The sequence below is a fragment of the Calonectris borealis genome, chromosome 2, assembly GCF_964195595.1.
Source record: "Calonectris borealis chromosome 2, bCalBor7.hap1.2, whole genome shotgun sequence".
In the NCBI taxonomy this organism is placed as follows: Eukaryota; Metazoa; Chordata; class Aves; order Procellariiformes; family Procellariidae; genus Calonectris; species Calonectris borealis.
The window spans coordinates 33,223,689-33,250,816 of record NC_134313.1 but is presented as its reverse complement, the minus strand read 5'-3'; the positions used below and the strand labels follow the sequence as shown (position 1 = coordinate 33,250,816).

General features: G+C 41.6%; 1 protein-coding gene across 4 annotated transcripts in view; it reads right to left on the bottom strand.

Annotated features, from left to right (window-relative positions):
- TPD52 (tumor protein D52) overlaps positions 1 to 27,128 on the bottom strand; it is a 129,736-nt gene that overhangs the window by 91,043 nt on the left and 11,565 nt on the right. The window contains exons 1-5 of one of the 4 annotated variants that reach the window (XM_075141605.1): positions 13,403 to 13,877; positions 8,208 to 8,323; positions 6,389 to 6,537; positions 5,388 to 5,489; positions 4,327 to 4,353 (exon numbers count right to left, since the gene is read on the bottom strand). In XM_075141605.1, the coding sequence (XP_074997706.1) occupies positions 4,327 to 4,353; positions 5,388 to 5,489; positions 6,389 to 6,537; positions 8,208 to 8,323; positions 13,403 to 13,574 (566 nt within the window). In that variant the 5' untranslated portion in view covers positions 13,575 to 13,877. Of the gene's footprint in view, positions 1 to 4,326; positions 4,354 to 5,387; positions 5,490 to 6,388; positions 6,538 to 8,207; positions 8,324 to 13,402; positions 13,878 to 27,128 lie in introns of those variants that run through there. The other 3 variants (XM_075141603.1, XM_075141606.1, XM_075141604.1) reach the window with 3 other exon arrangements.

Here is a 27,128-nt window from a genome sequence, read left to right as displayed (position 1 = left end):
CTTATACGGTCTTGAATAGTAACTGCTTGGTTTTGCTTTTTTAAATTGCTTAGCCATGCACACACACACACAACAGAGCAAAAGCTGCAACAACTTTTTTCCTTTTTAGAAAGATTCAAGTGCCATGCTTGTTAGTACATATTCTGCTTAGCTGCAACAGTCTGTCTAATTGTTAAGTTTCTCAAGCAATGAGAGACATGCTGCATTTACAGTTTTGACAATATCAAGTAGAAAGTGAACACTCAAGAGTTATCAATCAACTAATCTTCCTACTGAAAGGATTATTCCTACATTCAGAAGGCTTCCATTTCAATTCAGTGTAAGACTTCCATACTCATCAATACACATTATCTACTTGTCAATATAGATTATCTAGTGAGAGCAGTCACATCAATCTATATTCAAGGTCAGGTTTATGCTGGGGGCAGGGAGAAAGTCCTGGTCTCAACCCTGTTCTGAAATTCATGGAGGATTTCTGTAATCTGCCAGTGTTGCTATATAGTTACTGTTTGTTTAGTGACAACATACATCTACTCCTAGGAGGTGACTGGGTATAGATTAAGGAGCTCTCAAATAACTTCAAGACCATCTGGAATCTAATTTAGTTCCATATTCTAGAAAAATCCCTGTTTACCCTTGATACAATTTAGTTTTATATGTTACATGTTTCTAGTCAAATACCATAATAGTAAGTTAGAAAAACTGATGATCACAGGTTTTCATAACTATATTTGGAATGTCAAATTTTGACTGGGCTTTATGATGTCTTTCAAGAGAATACTTTCCAGGCAACTGCTGGGGGGTGGGGGAGAAGGGGGAATCTCTCACATTTGATGCACCTCCAAAACTCTAATTAGTATTTCAGCACAAGGGAAGATACATTCACAGAAGGAAAAAGGTTCCATGCTCATTGCAGAACGAGTTTTAAGAGAGTCTTTCAGGAGGCTCATCAGTAGAATACAGTGATAAAGAAAAACTACACATGGTAAAAAGTTCCCTTAAGGTTGGGATCCCTTAAGGCAGATGCACAACTGAAGGTTGATTTGTAGATGCAGTGTACTGGGAATCAGATTCACAAAGGCCAGATGCTGTCCTGACACACGTCAGTAATGCGTGGCCACGTTTCATCCCTTTCCCCAACCCCATTTCTGCTGTGTTTCATCTTCATGGATGGTTTGGCTTCCACAAGCTTTTCCAGAGCACATAGAAGTTGTCTCCCGCAGCGTAATTTATATTCCTCGCTCTGTGATGTGGATTACTACAAGTTCTTGTCTCGCTATGTGCCAAATTTTAGTACAGAACTAGGCTGATACGAACTAGTTCTTTGTCCAGTCGTGCTCAGCCACTTCCCCTCACACTGCAAGAAGTGCCTCCCTGCAAGAAGTTTAAGGCTAAAGAGGGTGAAAGTTACCTTCTTTTCCCCATATATATTTACAATCTGTAGACCTGCTCACACCGAAAAACAACCACCTATGGTGTATTGCAGATGTTTTACCAGGTGTCTAGGGAAGCGTAGTTTAATCTCATAGAGATCATTTAATGGAAGAACTATTCATACATTCGTGAAGGATTTACTTGCTGTTGTACAATACACTTATGTATACTCAGTATCCATTTTGTAAAATGTCACCATAAGACAGTACGTAGTTTTATCACAGAATGATCTGGTTTGCAAGAGAATTGGATTAGATAAGTGCAGTTGATCTTTTTTTAACATCAAATCAGCTGTTCTTCAAGTAGTGCAAAGAAGCACGATTAAGCCTTGAAAAGCTTTACAAAGAAGAGAACTTGTATTTCTTTTCACAAATGACAGAATGCCACATCAAAGCACTCACTCAACTAGGCCATCAAGTTGGGCGGTTTGAAGAAGAGAAGCCCTTTTTACAATGCTCACAAGCAAACCCTTAGCTCTAAAAATAATATAAAACCAAAAAAGGCACAATAAGTTCCTCTCCAGCCTTCCATGTATTTTGTATTGCATTAAAAGCTTTCTTACCCTTTACACAATTATTTTTATAGCTACTACATTGCCTCACATTTTGAAAATGCAGAAGGAGGTATGCCAGAGTCCCTGCCTGGAAAACATGGGCTTGAGAGTGCATAAGCACAAGTTATTTGCTTTTGTTTAGTTAGGTTTCCAGCTGATACGCTGATAAATGATGATCCGCGAGTCCATGATCACATCAGATTTCCAAAGCAAGCAAAGAAAGTTATTCTGCAGTCTCAGAACAGGGCAAAGATGAGGACTTCTACTCCATAATATGGATGGCAGTGCAAGAGGAGCTAAGTGCAAAGTCATGATTGCTCAGGACATTTGCCCAGAGCTACATCTCGGTACTACTGCTGTTTTGCACATAATACTGATGTTGCCGACACAAGGATGGCTAGCTCGTCAAAAGACATTCTTATAAAGGAGAATGAAGGTATTAAGAGAAACGTAAGAAGGAACAGAGTTCATTTTCAGCGTAAGAAAAAGCAGAGGAAACAAACACAAAAAGGAAGCAATAATGCACTGACTTCACACTACCAGTCCTCTCTCTTCCTCTCTCTTTCAGTACTTTCCAAGTTCACAGCTCCACCAGCTGCCTTACTCCTTTTCGCAACTCCCTCCAAAATCACTTTGCAGTGGAAGAATGAAGACCTGCACGTGCTGTTTGTGCATGGAACATGTGGAAATAGTCCAACACAGAAGAAATCATGCCATTACAGCTGAGAAGTCCCTAAAGCTAAAACAGTACAAGAAAAGTGAAGCCACAATGAAGAAGCCACATAAGAGTTTAAGAATAAAAATGCACCTGCATATTCAGTATTCGTTCATGCAGGCCCATCAATTCTCATTTCCAGGAAAGAACTTTCTAAAGTTCAGACTTGTGCAGTCCTAAAAGTAGACACTACTTGAGTAGTCACATAACCCTGGGACCTGAATTCACTGGTTGAATCCCAAATGAACTTGGTCCTCATAAAAGCAAAAAACTCAAAGGTTTTTAATCTTCTGTTTAAGTCCAACTGAGATCTTGGAGCACTAATTCTTCCCACTTTTTTTTTTTTTTTTTAAACCCAGCTGCTCTTCAATTTATAACCATACCTTGAATTTCTATTGCCAAAATTCTCCCCGAGAAGCACACCAACAGTGTGGACTCCTCTGGCCCTATTGCATTCCCCGCCAGTGGCCCAGTTTCTGGTAGCGAGTACTCAACACCCACCTAGCCACTAACTTGAGTAATTATGACACTCTTTTGAGGTACCAAACTCCTGAAGCCAGAAGAGAGCTATGAGTCTGTGCTTGTCCTCATCAAATGCAATAGTCTAATCTAGAAAGGGGACACCATAGCCTTAAGGAAGAAAGGTGAACCCTGCTAAGTGAGTAGCAGAGCTCTGCATCCAAAAGGTATAGAGACATCTTCCAAGCTCCCTTTGTCTTACTGATGCTACTGATGTATTTCAGAGAGGCTGCTATTCTTATACTCTTATACTGAACTCTCTTCAGAGTCTGAGTTCTGATAGTGTCCTGTGCCGCTGCCCATCTCCTCCCCAGACACCACCCCTGGGGCTATAGCTCCTAGTTAGGATTCTAGGAGCCAGATCCCTACATCTTTATAGAGATCCTTCTGCTGTCTTTAGCTATTTAGTGGGAGAGTACAGAAAAGATGAAGCCAGACTCAGAGGTGTGCATAGTCGGGATCAGAGGCAATGGACAGAAGTTGCTACACAGGAATTTTAACTACTGACAACTTAACATTGAATATTTACTTAGGCTAAGCAGATAAAAGGCAATGCAGACAAGGTTAACTAAAATACTCAGTGTCTGGAGCCACTAAAGTAATAAACTCAAAGATAAGGACTGTTTCACTGGACAAACTATGAACAGAGAATGCACAAACTATTTTACATTTAGTCTCTAGTGATTTGATTAGAGTCACAATGCTAAACAGCCATTGTAATAGACAGAAAAAAGGGAAAATTTCTACTCTGTCAAGGCACAAACACTGTACAGACAAAGAGAAGGAGGAATTCTGCATGCCATTGACCTCAAAACCATATTCTGTCTCTTTACAAAAAAACTTGCAGAATCATTTTAACAGATTCCTTTCTTACAAGGAAGAGAGACTAATTGATTATTATGTATTCTCAAGATTTCATGTTCTGGGATAGTTACCACGTGAACATGAAGAAACATCTTCCCTGACATTAAAAGAGCTTCAGTTTTACACTAACACTGGAGAAAAAAAGAAATTATCTTTTACAGACAAAAATTATTTAAAGATTTTAATGGAGACAGTCTGACTACATGTTTAGTTTCAGAAACAATTTTTGCGCCCACCTTACCTAAAGGAATGTGAAAATGCCTGTAGTCTGCACAATGCCAGAGTAAGCATTAAAGAGAGAAAGGAAGTTCTGATAAATCTGAATAAAAATATGTAATTGTGTAGCTGCACCTCAAAGTGTTTTCTCACTAGACTTCAAAAAGCAAGAAAGAGGTTAATGGCAGCACTTTAAAACAGAGAGCTGATTTTATTACACTGCTTTCCAATGCAGCAATATTCTGTTAGAATGTGTGAATTTTTATTTGTCCAGTAATTGAAAAATAAGTTTGATCCACTATTCACAACAAATTACAAGCAGAGATGAAAAGTTGTATATGTTCCAGTAGTAAAAATTATATAATAAACAAAGAACTGTAAACTAAGCGTATGATTGAATTGCATCTAGGGAGAGTTTTGCATGCAGCTCACAATAGTGCTAAAAATGACCACCAAACTTACCTAATTTGCATGAAGGCTGTGTCATTTGACACAAAGTCAAAATACATTGTATGCCAATATTTAAGAATTAAAAAGTGCCAATAGTCTATTAAAAAGGTAATAAAATCAAGCCACTGCTATGAGGTAGAACAGCTTACAAAGAAATAAAACCTGAAAGGAATCCACACACGAGACCAAAAAAAAAAAAAAAAAAAAAACCACACAAAAAACCCCAACTACCAAACCAAACCACAAATAGTTAAAGACATCAGTTTTTTAAATGTAGTATTCCACAAGCTGAGAAAGTCAGAGAACAGAAATGACAATGCTAAGTGCATCACATAGAGGCAGGCAGAGACACTGCCACCTGCAATCCTACCAGAAAAACAAGAGTAGCAGTGGAGGTAATAGCATACGTTGCTTCTCTTGCATATATAAAATACACACCTCAGAACTCTTCTGCATCAGTGAGGACATACAAGCAGATTTTGCAGCAAGTCGCTCAGCTCTCCTAAAACAGATGCTGAGGGTTCTTGATAGATTAACTTTCAGAAGTGTTAGGTACATTAACAGCATAAATTTATTTGAGTGATCACCCGCTTAAATCAAAAATGCAACTACTTGGGAAAAGCTAAAGAAACCTACCTGACATCTTCAAACTTCTTGGTTATGACTGAACCAACAGATGAAAAAGCAGCAGAGGCCTTCTGACCAGCCTGAGACAGGGTTTCTGATGTTTTCTTGTATCTGTGTTCAACAAAATTAAGTTTGTTGTTATTTTAATAGAATACATAAGGAACCTTTTAGTGTGTGTAAATTTGTATCAAACCCAGAGGTATACTTGAACTTTGGGGTCAAATGGGCAAGCTACTTAAGAGATTATTTTGAGCCATTGCAGTCCCTTCTGGCTACAGCATCTCTGCCACCTCAGACTTCAGATCAGGTTCACCAACACGCAGCTACTAGCCCCCCCCCCACAACAGATGGCTATTTGCTATAGCAGGACTTTAAAAAAAAAAAATCCACCAACAAAACCAACCAACCAAAACAAAACCAAAAAACCCCAAGAAAACAATACCATGCACACACACTGAAAAAGAAGAGAGGTCTATCTTTTGTGCCAAGCATCCAAAATCTTGTACCGAATGGTTTTGTCAATAAACTTCACCATAAAAAGTTTGGAGTACATCCTCTTACATTCTGTGTAGTTGTTAATTGCAGAAGGCAGTTCACTCTAGACCTTAAGCGAACAGTTGTGTTTGGCAAGAACATTAACTGTGACTTTGTACTCTTCCTGCATGAGCTCAGATTACAATTGTTTTTCAGGCTGGAGAAGAAGGGTATTCTGTTGGACTTAGGACACCTTAGTATCTCAGTAATGGTATCTCAAATCTGTCAGACAAAAAGCGTATTAGAATCGCCCATATTGTGGTCAATCATTCTTATTTTGCATGAGATGATATGGCTAATAGTGGCCTTCTTTAAAGAAATCTATGATGATTTATCCAGATAAGTTTTAGTGCAACTTAACTTTGTGTTACCTACACTCATCTCATTTCACAAGAACAGAGGGTTTAGACATGACACAAGAACTACATAGTTTTCACCTCAACAGCTGACACAATCATCATGAACTGGGTACATACGCTGTGGTTGATGTAACATCTTGCCAGCTTTTGGTAATATTCTGCCTTAGTTCCTGTAATGAGTTAATTCCCAGCTTTCTCTTGATCTCTGCTAGATGCTTCTCTTTGGCAGCTAGCACTTGTGATAGCGTCTGGATTTCCTCTTCCACCTGTGGCAGCAGAGTTGATGAGAAGTAAGTTAACAAGCAATATACATCATTAAAACACCTACTAGGTATCAGTAATGGGAGGGCTAACACGTTTTTAACATTGCCTCACAGTTGTTTCTAAATACTAAAAGGGAAATCCAACATAGTCTACAGCAAGAGCTAGTGAGAAAGTAATCTACCTGCAGCTAGCTCTGTTACTGGAATATGCACAAGGAAGTTGGTAACTAAGACTGTATAGTTAAAAATCATTACCTTTAGACAACATTAGCCTATATGAAGCCTGAAGATTAGTCAAACCTGGGACAATTGCCAAGCCTGTATTCTCCATTCTCCTGTATATGACCAGTACCAGGAAGCTCAGAGCATGTCTGATCCATACATCAGTTTTTGTCTCCTTGCTTGAACAGAAAGGTTCTTTTGTGGCTTAAGCCAGCAACTGCAGGCTGGATCCAACCACAGGAGTGCCTTCCCCAGAGCAGGGGTGGAAATGGTGGAAGACTGAGCAGTTTTAAAAAAAACCCACAAACACAAACCAAACCAACCAAACAAAAAAAGCCCACACCCACCCAAAAAACCACAACAACAGTTCAGCAACTAGAAAACTGTACTGTTTATTTACTTCCTTTTTTACAGAGGTGGTCTCTTAAGCCTCTCACAGAAGCACAACCAGATCATGATCAGAGATGTCAAAACCATTTTATGATGCCATTCTGTGGACTATATAGATGTGACAGAGGCACTAAGGCCATATGTACAAAGACAAAGGCATATATCCAACCCTACTTCCCCATCCAGACTGGACCACCCTACTTTAGAGTATCAGGCTGCCCACTCATTTAAGCTCCTTTGAGGAAATACCAATAACTTCAATGCACCTTTGTTTTGGATACCTGTCCAAAGTCCAGCGTGACGTACCCTAGCAGGACCAGATTTCCCTCACCATCTTCAGCTGATTGGTTTGGCATCAATAATACTCAGGACTGCCAAAACCAAGATTGCATTAAACGTGCTTAATTCACAGCTAACCTTTGTTTGCCAACCTTAGGCTTAAGCTAGTGTCTTTTACTAGGGTCCTAAAGCCACATACAGCTACAAAAGAAAAAAGACTGTCGACTCAATAAAGCTTGACTCTGACAACTTTTGAAATGCACGTATCAGGCTTGAATATTTGACTGTCCTTCAAAGAATGCTACTTTAACTCGCTCTTAAAAAAACTTCTGCTACATGAACTGTGTCAAGAATAGTTACATGGTTAGACATTAGCAAAACAGTGTCTACATGGATATTACTACGAAGCATCCTTCATGAAAACAACAGTTTTAGTTACTCCACACCAGTTGAGACAATATTTGGTTTTGGCTTCCAACCATGTTCTCTTTGACAGCTTATTTACCCCCTTATCACTTGAGGGGAAAAAAAAAAAAAGGGTTAGGCATTTATGCATCTTGGTTTAAGATCTGTACACTCAGCACTTCTAGATTAATTCCCCATGGCTAGAATTGGCTGTTCTTTTCTCCTTGACACCTTCCCTTTCCCTATCCGCAATACCGTACCCAGCTTTAGACACTCACAAAATATAGATGCAAAGCATTAACTGTATGTTCAAAGACAGCATTATCCCAGATTTTCATTCTCAAAACCAGTTTAAGAGTTATTTGCAAGAGATTTACCTTAGCAAGCTCTTTTCTGAGCTCATCCTGTTCTTCTTCTGAGAGTGTTTCTGCCATACCCACTGTAGCAGCAGCATCCTCTCCAACCTCAGGTATAGAGTCACTTCTCAGCAGCCCTTGAGGTGAATAAATCATTAAAAGTCAGATCATCACGTGTCTGCCAGATAGCAGCTAACATTAATATACAGCCCTTCTGTGCCAGCGCACAAAGAAAACTGATGAGAGGACACCAAAGTCACGCTCCTCGAGTACTACCACGCACAGGAAACCAGAGGCATTTTACTGGCTGTTTCGTTCTATCAAGTTGTATTAAAGCTCAATATAATTGCAACTGCTGCTAAAATAGAAGACTGGAAACACGTTGAGAACAACGCATCCCACTACTCAGACAGAAACCAAGGCGCAGAACACTACATCCCAACCCGTGGTTCCTACACAACCTCCGCCCAGGGGTCCACGCGCTCTCTGCCCTCTCTCGCTCATGCAGCACAGAAACTCTGGAAGCGCTGGAGGTGCTCAAGACCAATGCAGACCTCCCTCACTGCTCTCTGGATCAGATTGAAAAACACCCATTCTCAGCACACTGGGAGCAGTCATGGTAACAAGCAAGCTCAGCAACAGTGGAGAAAAGGGTTGCACTGCAAGTACGAACTCTTTCCCTGTACTGTGCACAACCTCTCTCTCCCTAGTAACTGGGACCACTGTGGCTAGAAAGTCGCAGATATTGTGGAACTAGAAGTAAGCTGCTGCTTTGCACCCGGATATTAAGACAGATGAGAAGCACGGAGAAGGAGCTTGCGAACAAAAGGCCGTCACTTCAGACAAAGCTGTGGAATGCTGAGAAGGGACTGATGAGGATGTGTATCCACTCACACTGCTGCCTCTTCCCCTTCCAAATCCAGAAACCAAAACTCTGCCAAACTCTTCTGTATAAATCCCAAACACCCCTATAGTCTTTCTCAACTTTCGATTTCACAGCTTCAGGGAAAGGAAGGAGAACGATATTATTTGTATTACTATGACGCGCTCACTTTAAAGATTCATTTATTCTTAGTCCTTAGTGCTTGCAGTAAGATCACTTTAAACACCTTTCAATGCAACAAACAGATTTTCCAGCACAAGATTTCCGATTTTGAGTCTTTGTAGCTGACACTTAAACATACAGTTTGCCAGAATTAAGGAATCCTGTTCTAATTTGCAAAGAGACCAGTTCGCAGAGAGACTGCACACTGGAATGCTTGTGGATTCCCAGAACTAATTCTCTATTCAAGAGATAAAATAGCTTTACAGATAGTAAAAAAGAAATTAAATAAAAATCTTAAAATAGAAGAAAAAAAAACAGGAGGATTGTTTGTTTGTAAGGAGAGACTGTGAGTGTATGTGTGTATGTATATATATGCATATAAATATATAATTCAGACAAGTTGAGGACATACTAGGTAATGTTCCTTTACTAGTCACTACAGTAATTAACAAGATAAAATTCCATCCTCATTTCAGCAGCTTCTGATGGCACTCCATATTACCATTTGGTCTGGGAATCCAAAAACTCATTAATGTGCAATGAGACCACCACTATGATTTCGTTGTGAAGCTTGATATCAAATAGCTACATCACAATCCACTGAAAAGTCAAGGAAAAAAGATTCTGCGAGTCTGTAATTAATTGTAGGTATTCTATGAAACATGCTTCTAGTAGCTGTCAAGCCTAAGAAAGAAGAGGCTTTGTTCTTGATCAAGTTACTGACCTCAGGTAAAGCTCAATTCCACAAATTCTTTCCAAAACAGTATGTTTTCTGCCTGTATTTGTGTCCAGAACGCTTGTCCTCTAGAAGCACACTGCTACATGGGCAGAACATTTGTAAATGGTAAGTTACCATGGAGTACACTGAGAATGAAGCATACAGAAAGCAACTGAAACCCCATTCTGCATTTATTTATGAAATCTATACCACATTTTCCCAGAGATTTACGTCTGTCTTCTACACAAACATAATGTAGTTCCTACAGGTTTCCCAATACACTATTTTCTGGCAGAAATCTAGGACAGAAAAAAAGTTCAAGTCTAATGCCCAAACCAAAGCACAGCGCTACAGCACCAAAAAAAAACATATTACAAGCTCATATCTCACAATCAGATAATTTTTGTTTATACATCAACACATTTCCTTTTCTTAACATCAAATGGTTAAGAATGCCATACCCTTTTGTCAAATTGCTATTTGTCCTATTAATTACATATGCCTATACTGAAGGAAAACTAACAATTTAAACTGCATTTTCCCCTGACATTCTACGACCCCCAATACGTTGGCTTCTGACTCCTGACCCTGTTCTCCATCTGCAGGCCCTTCACGGACTACAGAGCCTGCCGTTGCAAAAGCCATTTCAGAAAGTTTGCAAGTACCAAAGACCACGCTGACTCCAAGAGCATTAGCATGTCCAGCTGAAAGTCTGTTCAATCTGGTTATAAAGAGTCATCTGGATTATCTCGCCAAAAATAGATCAAGTGAATCCAGCAGCAGGAAAACATGCTGGATTGTCTCCCGCAGCAATAGCTTCTGTTTTGGGAACGTACCTTCTCTTTGGAAAACTGGTGTTTTAAGGGAGTTTGTGCTGCTTGTTGTCTACGTTGAACTTAAGACACAATGCTAAGGAGCAAGGGAATGACCTCTCCTCCCCTTCCCATTTCTAGATCTTTTAGGAAGACAGGAAATCACTGCTACTCAGAGTCCTCCATACCTCACATGTACATCTAACCATGCCTTCCTCTCCTCTCCTTGCCTTCTGCCTGCCTCCCATTTATTACTTTTTCTTTAGCTCCATTTGAAGTATGCAAACACCTTCCCATCAGTCTTTATTCTGACACCTCCCCTCTCATCCCCTGTTACTGTTCACCTCTCTGCTCACTTTGCTCCCATAACTCAGTTCACTTCAATACTTGCAGGACACAGGGTTCATCTGTGCTATGGGAAGGCCGTGCTAGGCAGCCTGACCAAGACACAGTTGTCTACACAGATAAAAACTCACAGACCTCCACAATGGTGTGGCTACAACACAAATATACCCCATAAACTAGGGCTAACAAACAGTAAGATCCTGGCTTTGAGCAAGCTTTGTAAGGAAAGATGCACAGCCCCCCTTAGATATTTTTGTGGGGTGTGGGGCAAGAAACCAGGGAAATAGCAGTCAGCCAACAGATGGAAATACTTCAGCTCAATCTGTTATTAAGAGAGCATTTCTCACTTGTGGTCTTCTCTGTTTACCAGCAGAACTGTTGTTATTGGCTTCCAACTTGATGCCTTTTGCTACTTCTCTTGCAAAGGACTTAAAATTCAGTCATTTGGTACTCTGATTGCTATAACCAAGTTTAGCTGAGCATTTCACATCTCAAACTCTTAAACAGTAAAAATTCTGTTGGGAAAAAAAATTGGGAAGACTTATCTAGTATTGGGAAAACCTACCTATTTTTAAGGTCAGTTTTTATGTATCTGTATTTCTAAGATTAACAAATTATCCCAGCAGTTTACTTAAACGAACCAAATAAAGACATGAACAAGGTAATTGATTAGGACTCCACAGATCACGTTCAGGAAAACGGCACATAAGTCCCTATTATTCTGCCGGCGTAGGCAAAGCATTAGAGTCATTCAGTTTACACTCAGGTTTTCTGGTTTGGGGTTTGCTTTAGTTGGTTTCAACCCAAGTTCATGCTCTATTTTGACCAGAAGTTCCTACCTCTTTCTGGCCTGAATTCAGAGATTAGCATTTTAAGGAAGTACTGGTCATTTCAGATGAGCAGCCTCTGGGGGGGGGGACGGGGGGGGAGGAGGAGGGTTAGCCTTCACAAAGTTTTATCTTTAGACGGACATATTCTGTGTCAGACATTCAGAATGAGCATTTTGGCTATCACTATACAGCTGGCAAAGCTAAAGAAAAAGGCACTTGTTAGAGTTCAGGAGAACAAGCTGTTACAAGAGTATAAGATCAGTCCAACATTTCAGTAATGTACAGTGCTACAGAGGATATTTATTTTGGAATATATAAGAAAGATCAAATTTAAGCGATTCCCATTTATCTCAGTGAAAAAGCCAAAGCGAGACATATTTCTTCAACTCAGGGGAGAAAGTTTTTGGGCTTCTCCCAAACACTAATCATGTATTCATTCAAAGTGAATGAAAAAAAAGCCCAGCAAAGGTTGGTGCTTATGGTGATGCATCACCAGATACAAAGGACTACTCCTCCCCTTTAGGAGAGGTGGGAGATGCAGTAATTACAGAAGTGAAAGCTGACCGCTGTTCCCCAGAGGCCCCTAGCTCACCGAGTTCATGGAGGGGTTTGTTTCAGTTCACACAGAGGTTTCCCAAGGGATGCACGTTTCTTTAACATTTTAAAGAACAAGCCCATCAAAAAAAAAGTCAACACCTTTGTAAATGTGCTTTGCTTTGTCACACCTTGAAGAGCTAAGCTTTCTATATTTTTAATTGCTCTGGAAGATCATGTCTGGCAGCACAGAATGGAAAGGAAAAGTGGTAAAACCAGACTAGGATGTGTCGGGAGGCACGGCTGTAGGTATTCTGTACAATAGGTTACCAGCTAGAAACTAGTAGAGTTAAGCACTAGCCTGATGCTGCTGCAGCACAGCATGCAACAGCCGCTTCCTCAGCAGAGTGCAAGTACAGTATCTGCAGGTGTAAGATTTACAGCATTTTAAATGCTAGGTGGAACAGAGTAAAGGTTTTAGAGGGCATTTTTGTTAATCGGTGGTATTTTCAGTACTAAGGCAAGAGCAGATGTTAGTCTATCCAGAGCTCTGAAGTCATACTAAGTATGCAATTCCTACCTTCCTCCCCAAAAAAGCTAATAGTCAAACTAGGCCAATTACTCCAATCTTGCAGAAGATTTTTGTTCCTAGGTTTTTTGCTCACTTCGTTTTCCCTCAAACTGCCTTTCTACTGAATTAAGAAATAACAAATAAGGCAAAGCTGGTAAATGCATAGCACATGAGATATTACCTACATGATATACCGAAGCTAATAAACTACCAGAGTTAACAGCAGGTCAACTTTTACCTTCATTTACACCTGCATTTCAGCCAATTTTACAGATTCTTAATTTGAGAAGTTCCTTTTTACAGATATTAATCACTAAGCTTTCCATGTAGAGGTTTTGAAAAAGAAAGAGAAGAAAGTTACCAGACTTCACCAATGTAGGTGATCCGGGTGGAGAAAGGTTTATGCTAGGTGACAGGTAAAGATAGTTTCTGTTCACTCCAGCATTGAAATCGAAGGGCGATTTGTAATCCTCATACAGATCCATGCCAGAAAATTCAGAGCGCGCAGCTGTCCTCTTCTTCCACCAAAGCATTCATTTTCACTTTCTTGGGCGACCCAGACAGCAGGATTCAGGAACCCTCCGTTTCTTCACATGACACTCACTATACCTCCTCATAAAATTCAACTCTGTTACGCCTCTGTTAAATTTGATAGAGCCATCTAGCAAGTGATTTCTTAGCTATCTTGTAGCTCCTGCTGTTTACATGGCACAAAGTTAAGTTCCTGTAAATTTATAACCGGGGCTGGACTTAAACAGACCGTTCCTTTAACAAACATTCACAGCACGCCGTTCGTGGCTTCTAGAAGAGCATTGGTCCTCTAAGAGAATTGCATCAAGAATTTTCAATCATTTAAATAAAAAAAGGTCAGCTGACTGCAGCTACACCAGGATATCCTTAATCTTCTAGGACACAAAAGGATTACTAGTCATAATCTATCCTATATACCATCTGTGTAGGACTTTTTCCTCTGATTAATGGAAAATTCTGTGCGCGTAACTATTTCTCCAGCTCTAACAACCAGCAGCCAGAACCCAGTCTCTGCTGCCCGGGTATCACACTGTAGTGCGGGCTGAGAATAGCAGAAAGCAGCACTCATCTCTGAAGGCTATGCTATAAACACCACCTAGGTTTTTTAATGGTGCTACTGTGCATTATGATTTTTGCCCATGAGACTAAACACACCTGGGTATAAAGGGTTTTGGGGTTTTTTGTTTTGGTTTGGGGTTTTTTTTTTGGAGGGGGGGGTGTTTTTTTGTTGTTGTTTTTTGTTTTGAGGGGGTTTTTTTGTTTGGTTCAGGTTTGTTTTTTTTTTTAAAAAAGATTATTGAAGTGCACTGCCTATGTCCTTAGTGCTTCAGCCCGCGTCACTTAGAGCAGCCAGTTATGCCAGGAACCGGTAACACTGGAATGCATTGTCCTGATGAAATGTATTTATGTTTTGACACATATACCATAAAGAAAGATCAACTTACGTAAGCCATCTGGCTTCATGCTGGGGGTATAAGATTTAGCCCTGAGAAGCAGAAGTGCCTCTTACCTAAAAGAGGCACTCAGCACAGTTTTGCAGTGCTTCATTTTTTTTCTTCTTCCAAGGTCAGCTTCTTTCACTGAAAAAAACAAGCTTACTAGCAGGGTAGATCACATTTACAGTTGAGCAACAATTTCCTCCCAAACCCACACCTTCACCTGGGCTCTTCACTGCAGCCTGCACACAGAGGAGCATAATCAAATGGAAGTTAATCTTTTCCTCCGCTGTAGGAATGTTGTTTTAAGACAGAGCCGACCAGAGACATTACGCCACCTTCCACTCAAAGCTGTAGAAGTGAAGGAGCCTTGCAGCATACCCAAGTCAAGCCTGGGAAATGTATTCCCTGGGGATCCGAGAAGAAAGCGTACCACTTGTAAAGTTTTAACTTCCCATTTCCACTGCAGTCAGCGGGCGCAGGAACAGACCTTCCAGCTAATTAAGGAGCAGTTCCTGTAGGCTGCAGACCTACATTGGCTTCTGGTGCAGACTACCTGCAGGCTCGTAACAATGAGAGTGCCGGAGCCTGAAACACAGGTCTCTGCTATTTTCCGAACCCACTGAAAAGAAGAAAATGCCCCTCTCCTTTTCTGACACGTGGCTGTGGCATCTGCCAGAAATACTGCAAAGTTCACCTGACAAAGGTCAAAGCTTTGGTCACAGTTTCTAGTTAAAGCATCCAGAGGCAGCAGAGAACTGTAACACAGCTACAGTAATAATATAATCTCTATTAACCAAGCACGCTAATATGAATAGCTACCAACTTTGCTTTGCAGCCTCCTGTAACTCAGCAGACGGGGACTGCCTTCTGTACAAAAGGCTCAGGCAGTAGTTGTACTAACTGGATTAGGCAAAATGACAAGTTATCAGATGTGGCACCCCAGAAGAGCTGGGTGTTTTCTACCATTGCTGTCCCAGCACAGAGAGAGTGAAGGTGAGGCTACCCTGTAGGACTTTTTCCCAATCCCAGAGAATCATTCAATGTAACACCAGTCAATGCTAGCAGGCTACAACAACTGAAAGTAGCTATTACAGGAAAAAGAACCCCTTATGAAGATCTGTTCATCCCTGCTAACAATCAGGAATTTCCTGGCCAAGGGCATTTACTAGAGTCAACATTTAGGTTCCTGTCATTTACAGGAAACTCCCCGTGTTCAGTTTTACCCCATACCATCCATTCAAAAAAATCTGGTACTCTCCCTGCATCTTTATTGTGCAAAAGTTGGTTTCATGTCCCTAGAGACATCTGGATTGCCAGTCTAAGACCGCTGACCTGGCCTGTCACCGCTACAGAGCCAAACTCTCCAACACATCTTCAGTGTAGTCGGAGAGACAAGTTCAGGACATTGCCCACTGCTAGAACATACCTTTGGCTTACAAGGAAGGTTTGCTGAGTTACAAATCTGAGCCTCCACATGAGAGGCTGAATTCTGCTTGCACCCAAGCTCATGCATAGCCTGAGCATAAGCCCAAAAGTCACTCGAGACAATTCTCTGGTTTTTAGAAATATTACTGTCCTAAGATCATTGCCAAGAGAGGGACCATGCAAGCACTCCTTACTTCAAACTACCCACTCTGCTCAGATTACAGTGGCCATACAGCTGGGTTGCTACAGCACCTCCCAAACAAGCTGCCTAAACACATTGGCCTCCTGCTCTCATACCTGCAGGAGTTTACCGGGGCATCACTCCTTGCTCATTCTCAGCTACAAATCCTACCCAGTGACGAAGGAAGCTGTCTCACTGAACAAGGTTCTTCCTCATCGCCTAGGGAAGTTTGATGGTCTTCACCCTGAAATACAAGCCAATCTGGCTGTAAGGAGAAAGGACTGCAATCCATCCTTCCAGACCTGCTGTGGGACAACTTCTAGGCTACCTGTCATCCCTAATTCATCCACTTCAGGGAAGACAAGTACTCCCCTGCCAGCCATAACAGCCAGTTTATCCACTTCTTCCCCAGGAGCTCCTTAGCACACCCAGGAATTCAGGGCAGACCAAAGCAGCAACTTCCCCTATACTACCTAAAGGCAGTCTGAAGAATATAGGCCCTGCTAGCTGTTAGTGTGCTGCATCTGAAGGAGGAATGAATTTCTCTCCAAGGGACTTTCCAAATTAAAGCAATGGCCCCAGGAAACAAAGCAGGATGGGGATGACAGACAGCAGCCACACAGAAGTCTTGCTCTGCAGCATGAAGCCTTTTGACGAGTTTAGCAGCTCTCAACAGTCTGAACATAGCTAGGCAATGGCAGGAATCAAGATTTCTCTACACTATGAGAACAGGCTCATTATGAGGCCTTTCTAAAGGGCTCTCCCATAACCAGAATATCCTGCTGCATGGCCTTCCTCCTCCTCACTCTTCACGGTAATTCAGAGCACATGCAGCTCGAGATGGAACTGAGGCTGTAGAGCCATACCCTGCTAGATATACCCTGCCTTCCCAGTGAAAGACATACATTTTGGAGCTGAAGCTTAAGTTTAGACTTCTGTTATGTGGCTTAGAGTAGTTATTGTGCACAGTCAAGTATCTTTGTTCTTTGCCCTGCAGAGCAAATTCAATTGTTACAGGTGTACCTTGGTTGTTACTGCAGGTATCAGCTGCAAGCCAGTACCTGAAGAGATCTTGAAGCCTAAGGACACACCCGCTCCAGAGACAAGTGGCAGTGGGGTTTTGCTCACTATGCAAGAGATTAAAACTGAAGATTTGCTGTTCCAGAACAAGTATTCATTTACCCTTAACAGCTCAGCATGACTAAGAGGTTGGTTGGTTGCCATTTTAGAAGCTGGTGTTTGAGAGACTGCATGAAGGTAGATAACTTCTGTCAAGGATGCTTGAACCAATTACTGACAAGTTCAACTGAATGTCACAAAGTGGCTCAGGAAGGCTCGGCAAGCCTCAGCAAAGCGTTACCGTCACAACTCCTACCATTAATCATGTTGTAATCTCCTCTGTTAAGGTTAGAGAGTGTGCTTAAAGCTTTCCCAGGTAACTATTTAGCATCAACAGTCAGCACAGATTGTGCACATCGTGAATCATAAGGAAGGGAACTTCCTGCACAGCTAGAAAAGCTGTTAAGTTGAGCAAACACTGTTAACCAGTATTTGCCTGCCGTCTCAGACATCGTTCTTTCTTCAGATACCACCTGCTGCTCAGGTCTGCAGCTTCCACCTTAGCTCAAGGCTCTAGCAGCAATTTAAGTAAGGCAATGTAATGTTAAAGCACTTCTACCTTGTCGGTAGCTAAGCAAGGATAAGACGTTACGGTAGCCTTGCAGAGAAGCTGCTTTTCCCACAATTAGGTCTAGCAGAACAATAGTTTGTTTATACATGGTTTCTTTCCTTAAAGAAACCAACCCCAGCTCAAGCATGACGGAATACCATCTCCGGGCTTTGAAGCAACTAAACTATGTGTTTAGTAGTGTTTCATACAAAGAGTTAAATTCAAAATGGAAAGGCTACCACTAATGCCTCAGGATTGGAGGAACGCAGAGGCTACCCTAGGACAAGATCCAAACGATACTTTGGATAAAGCCACCTAAATAACCAATCCACAAGATCTGTGCCTAATCTAATTAGAGTTCTGCTGCTACGTAGGCACCTTCACCATCTTGGATGTCCTGCGTTTGTGTCCTGTTTAAGCACAGAGATGCCAAACTTGTGCACCACAGCCCATACTTTTGGCAAGCCTACCATGACTCCAGCACCTAATTCAACAAACAAAAGAGGATGGGGAAAGATGAGGGGAAGAATTTGTTGCCAAAGAGGGGGAAGAGGCGCTTGCTGTTTTGGGGGCATAGCAAAAACATTCAATCTCTTATTTTAAGGTTGATTGTTAAGATTCAACTGCCTGCTCAGCCTATATCTGGTTTGAATTTGCATCTTCTGCAGTCTGCTAACAGGCAAGACTGACTGGAGGCCTTCCAGTAACTGCGGCTGGGGCAAAGCCTTCCAGCTGGGTCTTCCCCCACCCCCGTCTTTCCCAGGTAGATGCCAATCAGGCAGCAACAGTCAGGCTCCTTTTCCCACTCCAACTGAGTTTTATAGGGCATAAGCCATTTTAAGAGCTATAAAGCTACTTATGCATCTTAAGCCAATCTAGGTTTTGTAGCATCAATTTGATCTTCAAAGTCTTACCAGTTTACAGACGAGTAAAGCCTTTCAGCACCTGATCCAAGGCCTTAAAACTGCATTAAGAGAGAAAGATGCCATGAAGCAATAGCACAGAAGCCCAAACACTAAGCAAGCCTTAAATTAGCACATTTGTGCTCCTACTTCCACATTGTGCTCTCTCTCCCCTCCCTTAAAACAGCAGATACCTCTTTCAGCCCCCAAGATTTGTGCATGACATGAATGGAGCTGCACAGCTACAGCAGTTGCCAACAGTATGAGTACAGGCTTCTGCAGCTCTGTAAGTAATGGTCAGCAGACTGTGGCTTACGGGTTTAGGCATTTGCTGTCTTCTTGCAGAGTCCAACTCAACACCACCATATTAATCTCATTATTTCAGCCTCCCCCCACATGCTTTCTCTGGACTAGCTCTCCCTGACGCAACAGCATTGTCCAGTATGGTTCTTTGCATAAAAATAACTTCTCCAGCATTTTCTTAAGACTAAATGCTGCCTTCACTTACTCATATAAAAAAAAAACCCAAACAAATTAAAAAAAAAACCAAAACAAAAACCCAAACAAAAACCGTCTTAGAATGATCAGTATTCTCTCAAGATGTATCACCCTGCAACACAAACACTTCCGAGTGTTACAGTTAAGGATTACAGGGTTGCTAGTATTGCTCTTTCATTAAACCAAAGTCTCAGCCCACAACATTTCAGACAGCTGACGCATGTCTTAGCAAAGGCAGCAGTTCTCTTCTTTCCTCCTCCCAATCCAATTATAAACTCAGACTAATTTCCTGAGATCTTGTGAGGGAGTAGATCCACGCTCTGGCATATTTTGCCGCTAGACAAACTGGTATCACAGTAAGACTCTTAACCCGTTCATATCAGACAGAAGTGTCTGTATTTGCACAGGTTCTCCACTACCTTTTAAAGACATCTGCTCCAGCACTTGATTTTCGTTAGGCAGAAATCCCTGACTTATGGCAAAGTTTTGTGTCTCAAACAGTGGTCAAAACAGTCACATTTATCAACTCCAGCAATAACAGGCAAAAAGCATTTCCAGCCTATGGGAAGAGTCCAGGCCAAAGGATGCAATAGCCAGCACCCCAGAACCAGTGATCAGGTAGGGCATTGCATCAACTTTTGAGAAGTCAGGCCAAACTCTGCAAATACAGAGGAACATTTCCAAGTGAGATTAACAGAGTCAAAACACCATCAGGTAGATTTTAGAGGAAGGTATTTAGTTATTTTACTTCATTATGCTACCATTCTCTAGAGACTCCAATCCCTGGTAAGAGACTGAACCTGTCAAAAACGCTGGAGAAATAGTGCTGAGCTGCAGCCAGATGACAGTTGGAAAAGATTACGAAGAAAAGGCTGTAGTGCAGAACAGGATTGTTTTAAACAAAATTTTAGTATGTAACCTTGCAATCTAATTAAAAGCTTCACTTGAGCAAGTTCGATTGGAGCGACTCCCAGCTTCCCTCAGAAAAGTCTGCTCTTTTGCACTCTTAAAGCAAACCTCCCTCTTTCAACACTGCACCCCATTTCTGAAAAGCAGCTCCAGAAAAGCCCACCATTCCCACTCCACAACATCAGGTCCCACCATGAAAATGATACTGAAGTTTTAAGAACAGAGCAGATTTGATTACATATTAGGCTGAATCACGTACCATGGTATCTGAAAGGATAATCATCAAAAAAAGCACCATCTGTAGTCTTAGCAATACCTTAATAATACCAGCAAACACTCTTCAATGCTTGAGGTACACACTAGCTCCCACCATGTAATTACCAAGTTCGTGCCTGGATTTGGTGTAGCATAGAATTTGCACCATTTACTATCAAGGACAGAAGCACAGAAGCACCTACACAACCAAGCAGCACACAATTTGATGCAAGCAATGGGGCTTAGGGTAAGTACCTCACAAAATCATCCTTGGAGATATTCAAAAGCCATCTGGGCATGGTCCTGGGCAACTGGTTCTAGGTGGCCCTGCTTGAGCAGCGGGGTTGGACCAGATGAGCTCCAGAGGTCCCTTCCCACCTGAACCATTCTGTGATTAAGACGATGGCTGTACAAAGTCACAGGCTGCTCACCCAGATCCTCTGAGGTCTGCAACCCTGAGGAAACTGTTCAGGAACACGAGGAGTCCTAGTGCCCTGCCCCAGAGGAGGTCTGTGGCCAGCCCTTCACCTTGTGAATTACATTTGCAAATACCTACCTGCTGACAGAATAAAGTGCAATTTTCTCCCATACTTTCTAAACTGAGGTATGGACAGAGACATCAAAGGAGACTTGGCATTTCCACACATCTCCCCAGTGTACAGGAGTATTATGTCGGCTGGCAAGCAAGGCAAGAGCATTTACAGCAGTAGAGACTATTTTGATTTCAGTTAGGAGTCTGCAGGAAAATGGTAGCTGACCAGTCCAGTTGGGCCAGATTCTGGGGGAAAAAAAAGTCCTGTATTTGCATAAAAGGGACTGACTTACATTTTACTTACAAGATGAATGAGCGAGCAACTTCTTGGGCCTGACACGTGATTCCAGACCTTTAACACAGAAGCTCTTGGCAAATATGTTTTAGAAAGCCATCCACTTCTCCCTGACCCCCTTTTCCCCAGGAGGGAAGTGAATGTATGCCTCTGCAGCAGGAAGAGTTCACTCTCGTATACAAAGAAAAGCTTGAAGTAGACAAATTAGCTATCAATGTCACTATGCTAAAGCTACCTTATAGCAGGAGCCTCTCCTCCTCTTACCCTTTAATCTATCATTTAAACAGAGCCCAGGGAAACTAGGCTAAAGTTAAGTCTTTGAATTACCTTCGCAGACTCCTCAATTTATTCTTCACCAACTCCAGTGCAGCTTCTTTTATTCCGCCAGCAACTTTCCCTAGTGCTTGCTCTCAGGTTCTCCTAGCAAAAGCTGGCACAAAAGCTTCCAAACACGTCGGTTCAGCTAGAGATGTTAGCTTGCCCTTCAAAAGTACTGGGAGAGTCACCTCTGTGCTCGGGACATAATAATTTTTAACATTGTTGTACAAGTCGCCCAGAAATAGTCAGAGCACAGTAATCTGCAGGTGGGCTTCCATAAAAGATACACACATAACACCAACTGGAGTGAAATTTGTTAGAAGCACTGCTAAGTTTACCATCAGAAGACAACAAAGTATGGAAAGCTCCATCTTGTCAAAACAGCCTTCTCCTGTTGACATAATTCCACTTCAAACATCCCTAACACTAATGAAGGAAACAGCTAGCTGGCTGTGCTCTCCTAAGATCCCACCCAAATATCTAGATGCAGGCAGTGTTCAGATACCTTCACCCCTGGCAACCTCACTGCAGATTTGATGGGACTTAATGGAAGAATCATTCTGACTTCTTTTGTTACACATACATGCACTGCTTGGTGGCAGCCTTCATATGGAAGCCTGGAAACAACCTTTTGCCAGGCTGTTTGGATACCTTTTTTTTTCTGCCTAATCCCCTCATTGGACTACCCTGCCCTCCTCTAGGCTCACAGCATCAACTGGCTTAAAACAGTTCCAAATAATGTATCAGAAGTCAATTGAAGGTACTTGATACTACTATAGCCTGGAGCCATTTCAGTAAGCTACAGAAGTCAGTAAGAGCCCAGGCTTTAATTTACCTTTTCATCCTCAAACACAACTTTAAGATTATTGCAACCTGAGAGAGGATTATGCCCCTCCAATAAATGCATATGAAAATGTGGAAATTAATTTGAAAACTTACAGCTGAATAGCCCTTATTGTACACACTCTTACCAAACAGAGGTAGCTACACACAAGTTCCTGGGACACCAGTTACTTTTAAGAGGTCCCTCCCGAGAAGCACAAACCTTTCTAATTTCTCAAGTCTCACAGCTCCTTGCAGTCACATCATGTTCTTGGAAACTGCAAAGCTGTAAAAACATACATTTTTTTGCCAGAACTTCCATACACAAGTTACTCGTTGCATGGTTAAGCTGCACTCCTACTGTAATCTGGCTCCTTATTCAGTTATCCATGACAAAGATAAGCTTTTTGCTTAATAATTCAACATGATGATGGCAACCACCAGGTTGATACTCTCTTCCCTTCTCAGACTTTAACTAACCAAGTTTAAGATTTACACTGGTGCTGTCAAACAAGTGTAATTGCGTAACACTTAAAGTAGGATTTCTCCAACACAAGTAACTACAAGTAGCAAGCTGTGTAGAGATCCTATTAACATTTTTGCTCTTGGCTTATCTGAGAAGATAGTGTGAAATGTCCATGAAACTGTAAAACCCTGCCATCTGAGAAGATAGTATGAAATGTCCATGAAACTGTAAAACCCTGCCTAGCCAGCAGAAGTGCACTGGTACAATAAATACGCAATCATATATGCACCAGAAATCTCTCAGGTCATAAGAACATGCTCCTGATCCCCCTTCCCCAATGGGTCAAACCACACCTCTAGACTAGTAATGCTTTAGACTAGTAACGTCGTGGTTTAACCTGGCAGGCAGCCAAATACCACGCAGCCACTCGCTCACTCCCCACCCCCCCAGTGGGATAGGCAGAGAATCAGAAGGGTAAGAGTGAGAAAAACTTGTGGGTTGAGATAAAGACAGTTTAATAGAACAGAAAAGGGAAAATAATAATAATGATAATGATAGAATATACAAAATGAGTGATGCACAATGCAATTGCTCACCACCCACGCTGACCGATAACCAAGTAGCGATCGCTACTTCCTGGAACATGCCTACCATTCATATACTGAGCATGACATCACATGGTATGGAATACCCCGTTGGCCAGCTAGGCTAGCTGTCCTGGCTATGCTCCCTCCCAATGCTTGTTTGTTTTTTTTTTTTGTTGTTTTGTTTTAAGCTGAATGTCCTTGACTAGCAGGGTACTTAGCAACAACTGAAAACATCAGTGTGTTATCAACATTCTTCTCATACTAAATCCAAAACACAAGCACTAGGAAGAAATTTAATTCTATCCCAGCCGAAACCAGGACAGCCACAAACCCTTCAGAGAACCAGCCTGTCCATGAGATGCTTAAAAGCCGACAACAGACACTGAGCCAATTACGTAGCTTATCCAAGCTAGAAGACAAACCCATATTATTTATCTACATTTCTCACCCTCTGCAGAATTTTGATGAGCCCACCTAACCTTAAAAAAATAAGACCTAATATTGGAGTGCTAATGGCACACCAACAGATTGCTGGTATAAAGTACTCTTGCACAATGATGCAGCAGTTCACTACTACTGGGTATCCCTCATTTGAAAACACAGAATAAGTTGTGTTGTTTTCTCTGCAGCATCAAACAAGGTACATTACCTATTCCTTTACAGTCCAGTATTTTACCAGTCACCCATCCAACCATGTAGTGCTTGAAGTGTCCTATTCCAGATGGAGTTTGGCTGCTACTTGCCCATACTGCTACACCACATACTCAGCTGGGCAGCACCAATTCCTGCAGTGCTTCCAAACCCATTTGGAGCAATGGCTGTCATTAGCAAAGGGACCTTAAATCGCATTCTGCCAGGGCTACAAATTGGTCAAACTCAAGAAGTGGGGCTTGAATATTTTTGCACTGCTCTTAATCTCATTTAAGAGAGAAGAGGGACAATCCTGCAACTGTGCATGCAACGAACCAGGAGCAATTCACTAACAGACCAACTGCACTGACTGGTTTATTTTTTTCTAATATAATGCATCTACCTTTAAAATACTATGACCACGGAAGTTCTCATTATATTAATAAATACTCTGAGATTTTATCCGATTGATATGTCCTTGAATGACTTTTAATGCTGCTTGAGCTGGATAAATCCTGTTAAGAGACATTTGCTCCTACTCCAAGTCAGACTAGGACAGTAAATTAAATGAAATTGTTAGCCTACAGAGATACTGCTGTCACACAAATTGACAGTCATAAAACACTAATCACTCCAAAAGCGGAGGAAAGCAAAGAAAAGGGTCAAGAAAGTTTGTCCAGAGATGATTCTCCACAAAGACATAAAGCTTTCAAGGATTTCCAGGTCCTAGAACAACTTGAGCATACCCCCTTCCATCAGATCAGACTTTGGACACAAGACATCACTTTTCGCCTCTGGGTGACATTATAGGCAATTTATATTTGCTTTTTTACAATCTACACAGGTTCAGATCAGAAAACTACTGATCTCAAATCATAAAAGTACTAATCTCTCAAGATTTCCAAGCAGTATTCATATATTTATGCATGATCTAGTTGTGTCCCAGTCCATTCCACACAAAGGTAAGTTTTCCTAAAAATCAGCATGCTGGGAGAAGCTGATCTCCAGGCTCCTCACTTATATTTCACAGCAAAGTAAGCAGAACAAGTTAAACGATTTTATTTTACTGAAGTATATGAGAGCGGACAAAACTGGAAAGACAAATCTAGATGAACACAAAGTCGGGCAGACATTTTTCCTGATTGTGGTACAGCCAACGTGATGGAAGCTACAGGGGGAGGGAAGAAGTGCAGTGGGTTTGAAGGATCAAAGTTTGAAGGATGTCTTGAAGGAAATTGAGCTTCAGCCCTAAAAATTGGGGAAAGGGGGTTTTGTTGGGTTTTACGTGGCTTTGGTCGGGGTTTTTTTTTGGTTTTTTTTTTTTTTAAAGAAAGCACAACTCCACTGCTTTTACTGAGCAGCTGGTCCAGAATTGCACTGCACTGTTTCTACAAGTTGCCTCCTCACAGTATTTGCCTGGAACCAAACATCACTGCAAACCCTAAGAATAAAGTTTTGCACTGCTAAGTGAAGTCTAAGTTTAGCATCATTCCCTATTGCATAAGCTAACCCATCACACACCCCATTTCACACCTGTAAACGTTAAACAAAAAAATATATATATTCATAGCCACTTTAAGTGCTGGTCATGCTCCAGTCTGAGTTTAATGGATCAGTTCTGTTTAATGGATTAGCCTGGTAAACTTTTCAAACTTTATGCTTAAGTCTAGCTGATATCCAACAGGTTACTGTTACATCAGGTTTGGCACATCATAGCTTGGCCATCAGCACAGAAACCGCTCAGAATAATTCAGAGCTTAAATAGCTATTAATAATGCAATTCACAATTTTTCATTCTGCATTGCCAGATAAAAACTGGATCAGAATACTGAAGAGGGGAAAGTCCAAGCACTGACTTGCATACTGCGTGTGCACTTTAGCTAGGGAGTTGTGATATGGCATTATTGTTAAGGAGCCCTCACACCCCTCAGAAATGCTGCTGCCACTACCTTGCATGAAGGGGAAACAAGACCCCTCTAGTGACATGGCCTTGGAACAGGCAGACTACAAAAGTTATTTTACTTAATGCTTGCTTTGTCCTCGACTCGTCAGTTCTCTCTTCCAAAGAGCTTAAAAAGTCTTCTCAGCTCCTCTTAATGACACACAGAGGTCTTCCTTTGACTTCTGTATCCCTCTTCTCATTCCATATTTTCACTTTCTCAAAAGATGCTTCTTGAATAGGAAAGTACTTTTCATTGAGGATGGAGGGGAAGTACGTTTCCGTGATTCACCAAGGCGGTTTGCTCTTGAATTGTAAAAGCATATTAAAGACTTCACATACCAGTGTGCTAGAATGGAATTAAAGATGACTGTAAATTTATTCCAGTAAAGCTCTCCCTTTTACCGTTCACTCCAAAAACACTCCCTTGCCACTGCAGGAAGCACTCAACAGGTTGCTCTGCAGATTCCACTGACACGTGAGTTGCTTTCCTTCTTACACAATATCCAAAAAACTTTCATGCCAAAAATCTGCTCAGCGACAGGCATGCAAGCCAACTGAAACCATTCAGCTTCAGAGCATTAATTCCAACAGTTTTCGCTTGTTATTGTTTAGAAATATGCAGAAACTAATTTTCCCTATCACCACTGCTCTTGTCAACCATAGCACTCATGTTCAGCTGCAACCCACACAGAAAGGTATCAAAGCAGGATGCCCCAAATACTCTTTAAGGGTGGCATACGTTTCCCAATTAAAGATTCAGACAGTGTCTGTGATTTGGGTTGGAAGGGACCTTTAAAGGTCATCTAGTCCACTCCCCCTGCCCTGGGCAGGGACATCTCCGACTAGATCAGGTTGTTCAGAGCGCCATCCAACCTGATCTTGAATGTTTCGAGGGATGGGGCATCTCCCACCTCTCTAGGCAACCTGTGTCAGTTTTTCACCACCCTCATCATAAAAAAAAAGTCTTCCTTGTATCTAGTCTGAATCTACCCCCTTTCAGTTTAAAACCATTCCCCCTTGTCCTGTCGCAACAGGCCCTACTAAAAAGTCTGTCCCCATCTTTCTTATAAGCCCCTTTTAAGTATTGGAAGGCCACAATAAGGCCTCCCCAGAGCCTTCTCTTCTCCAGGCTGAACAACCCCAACTCTCTCAGCCTCTCCTCATAGGATCCTCCTGATCATTTTTGT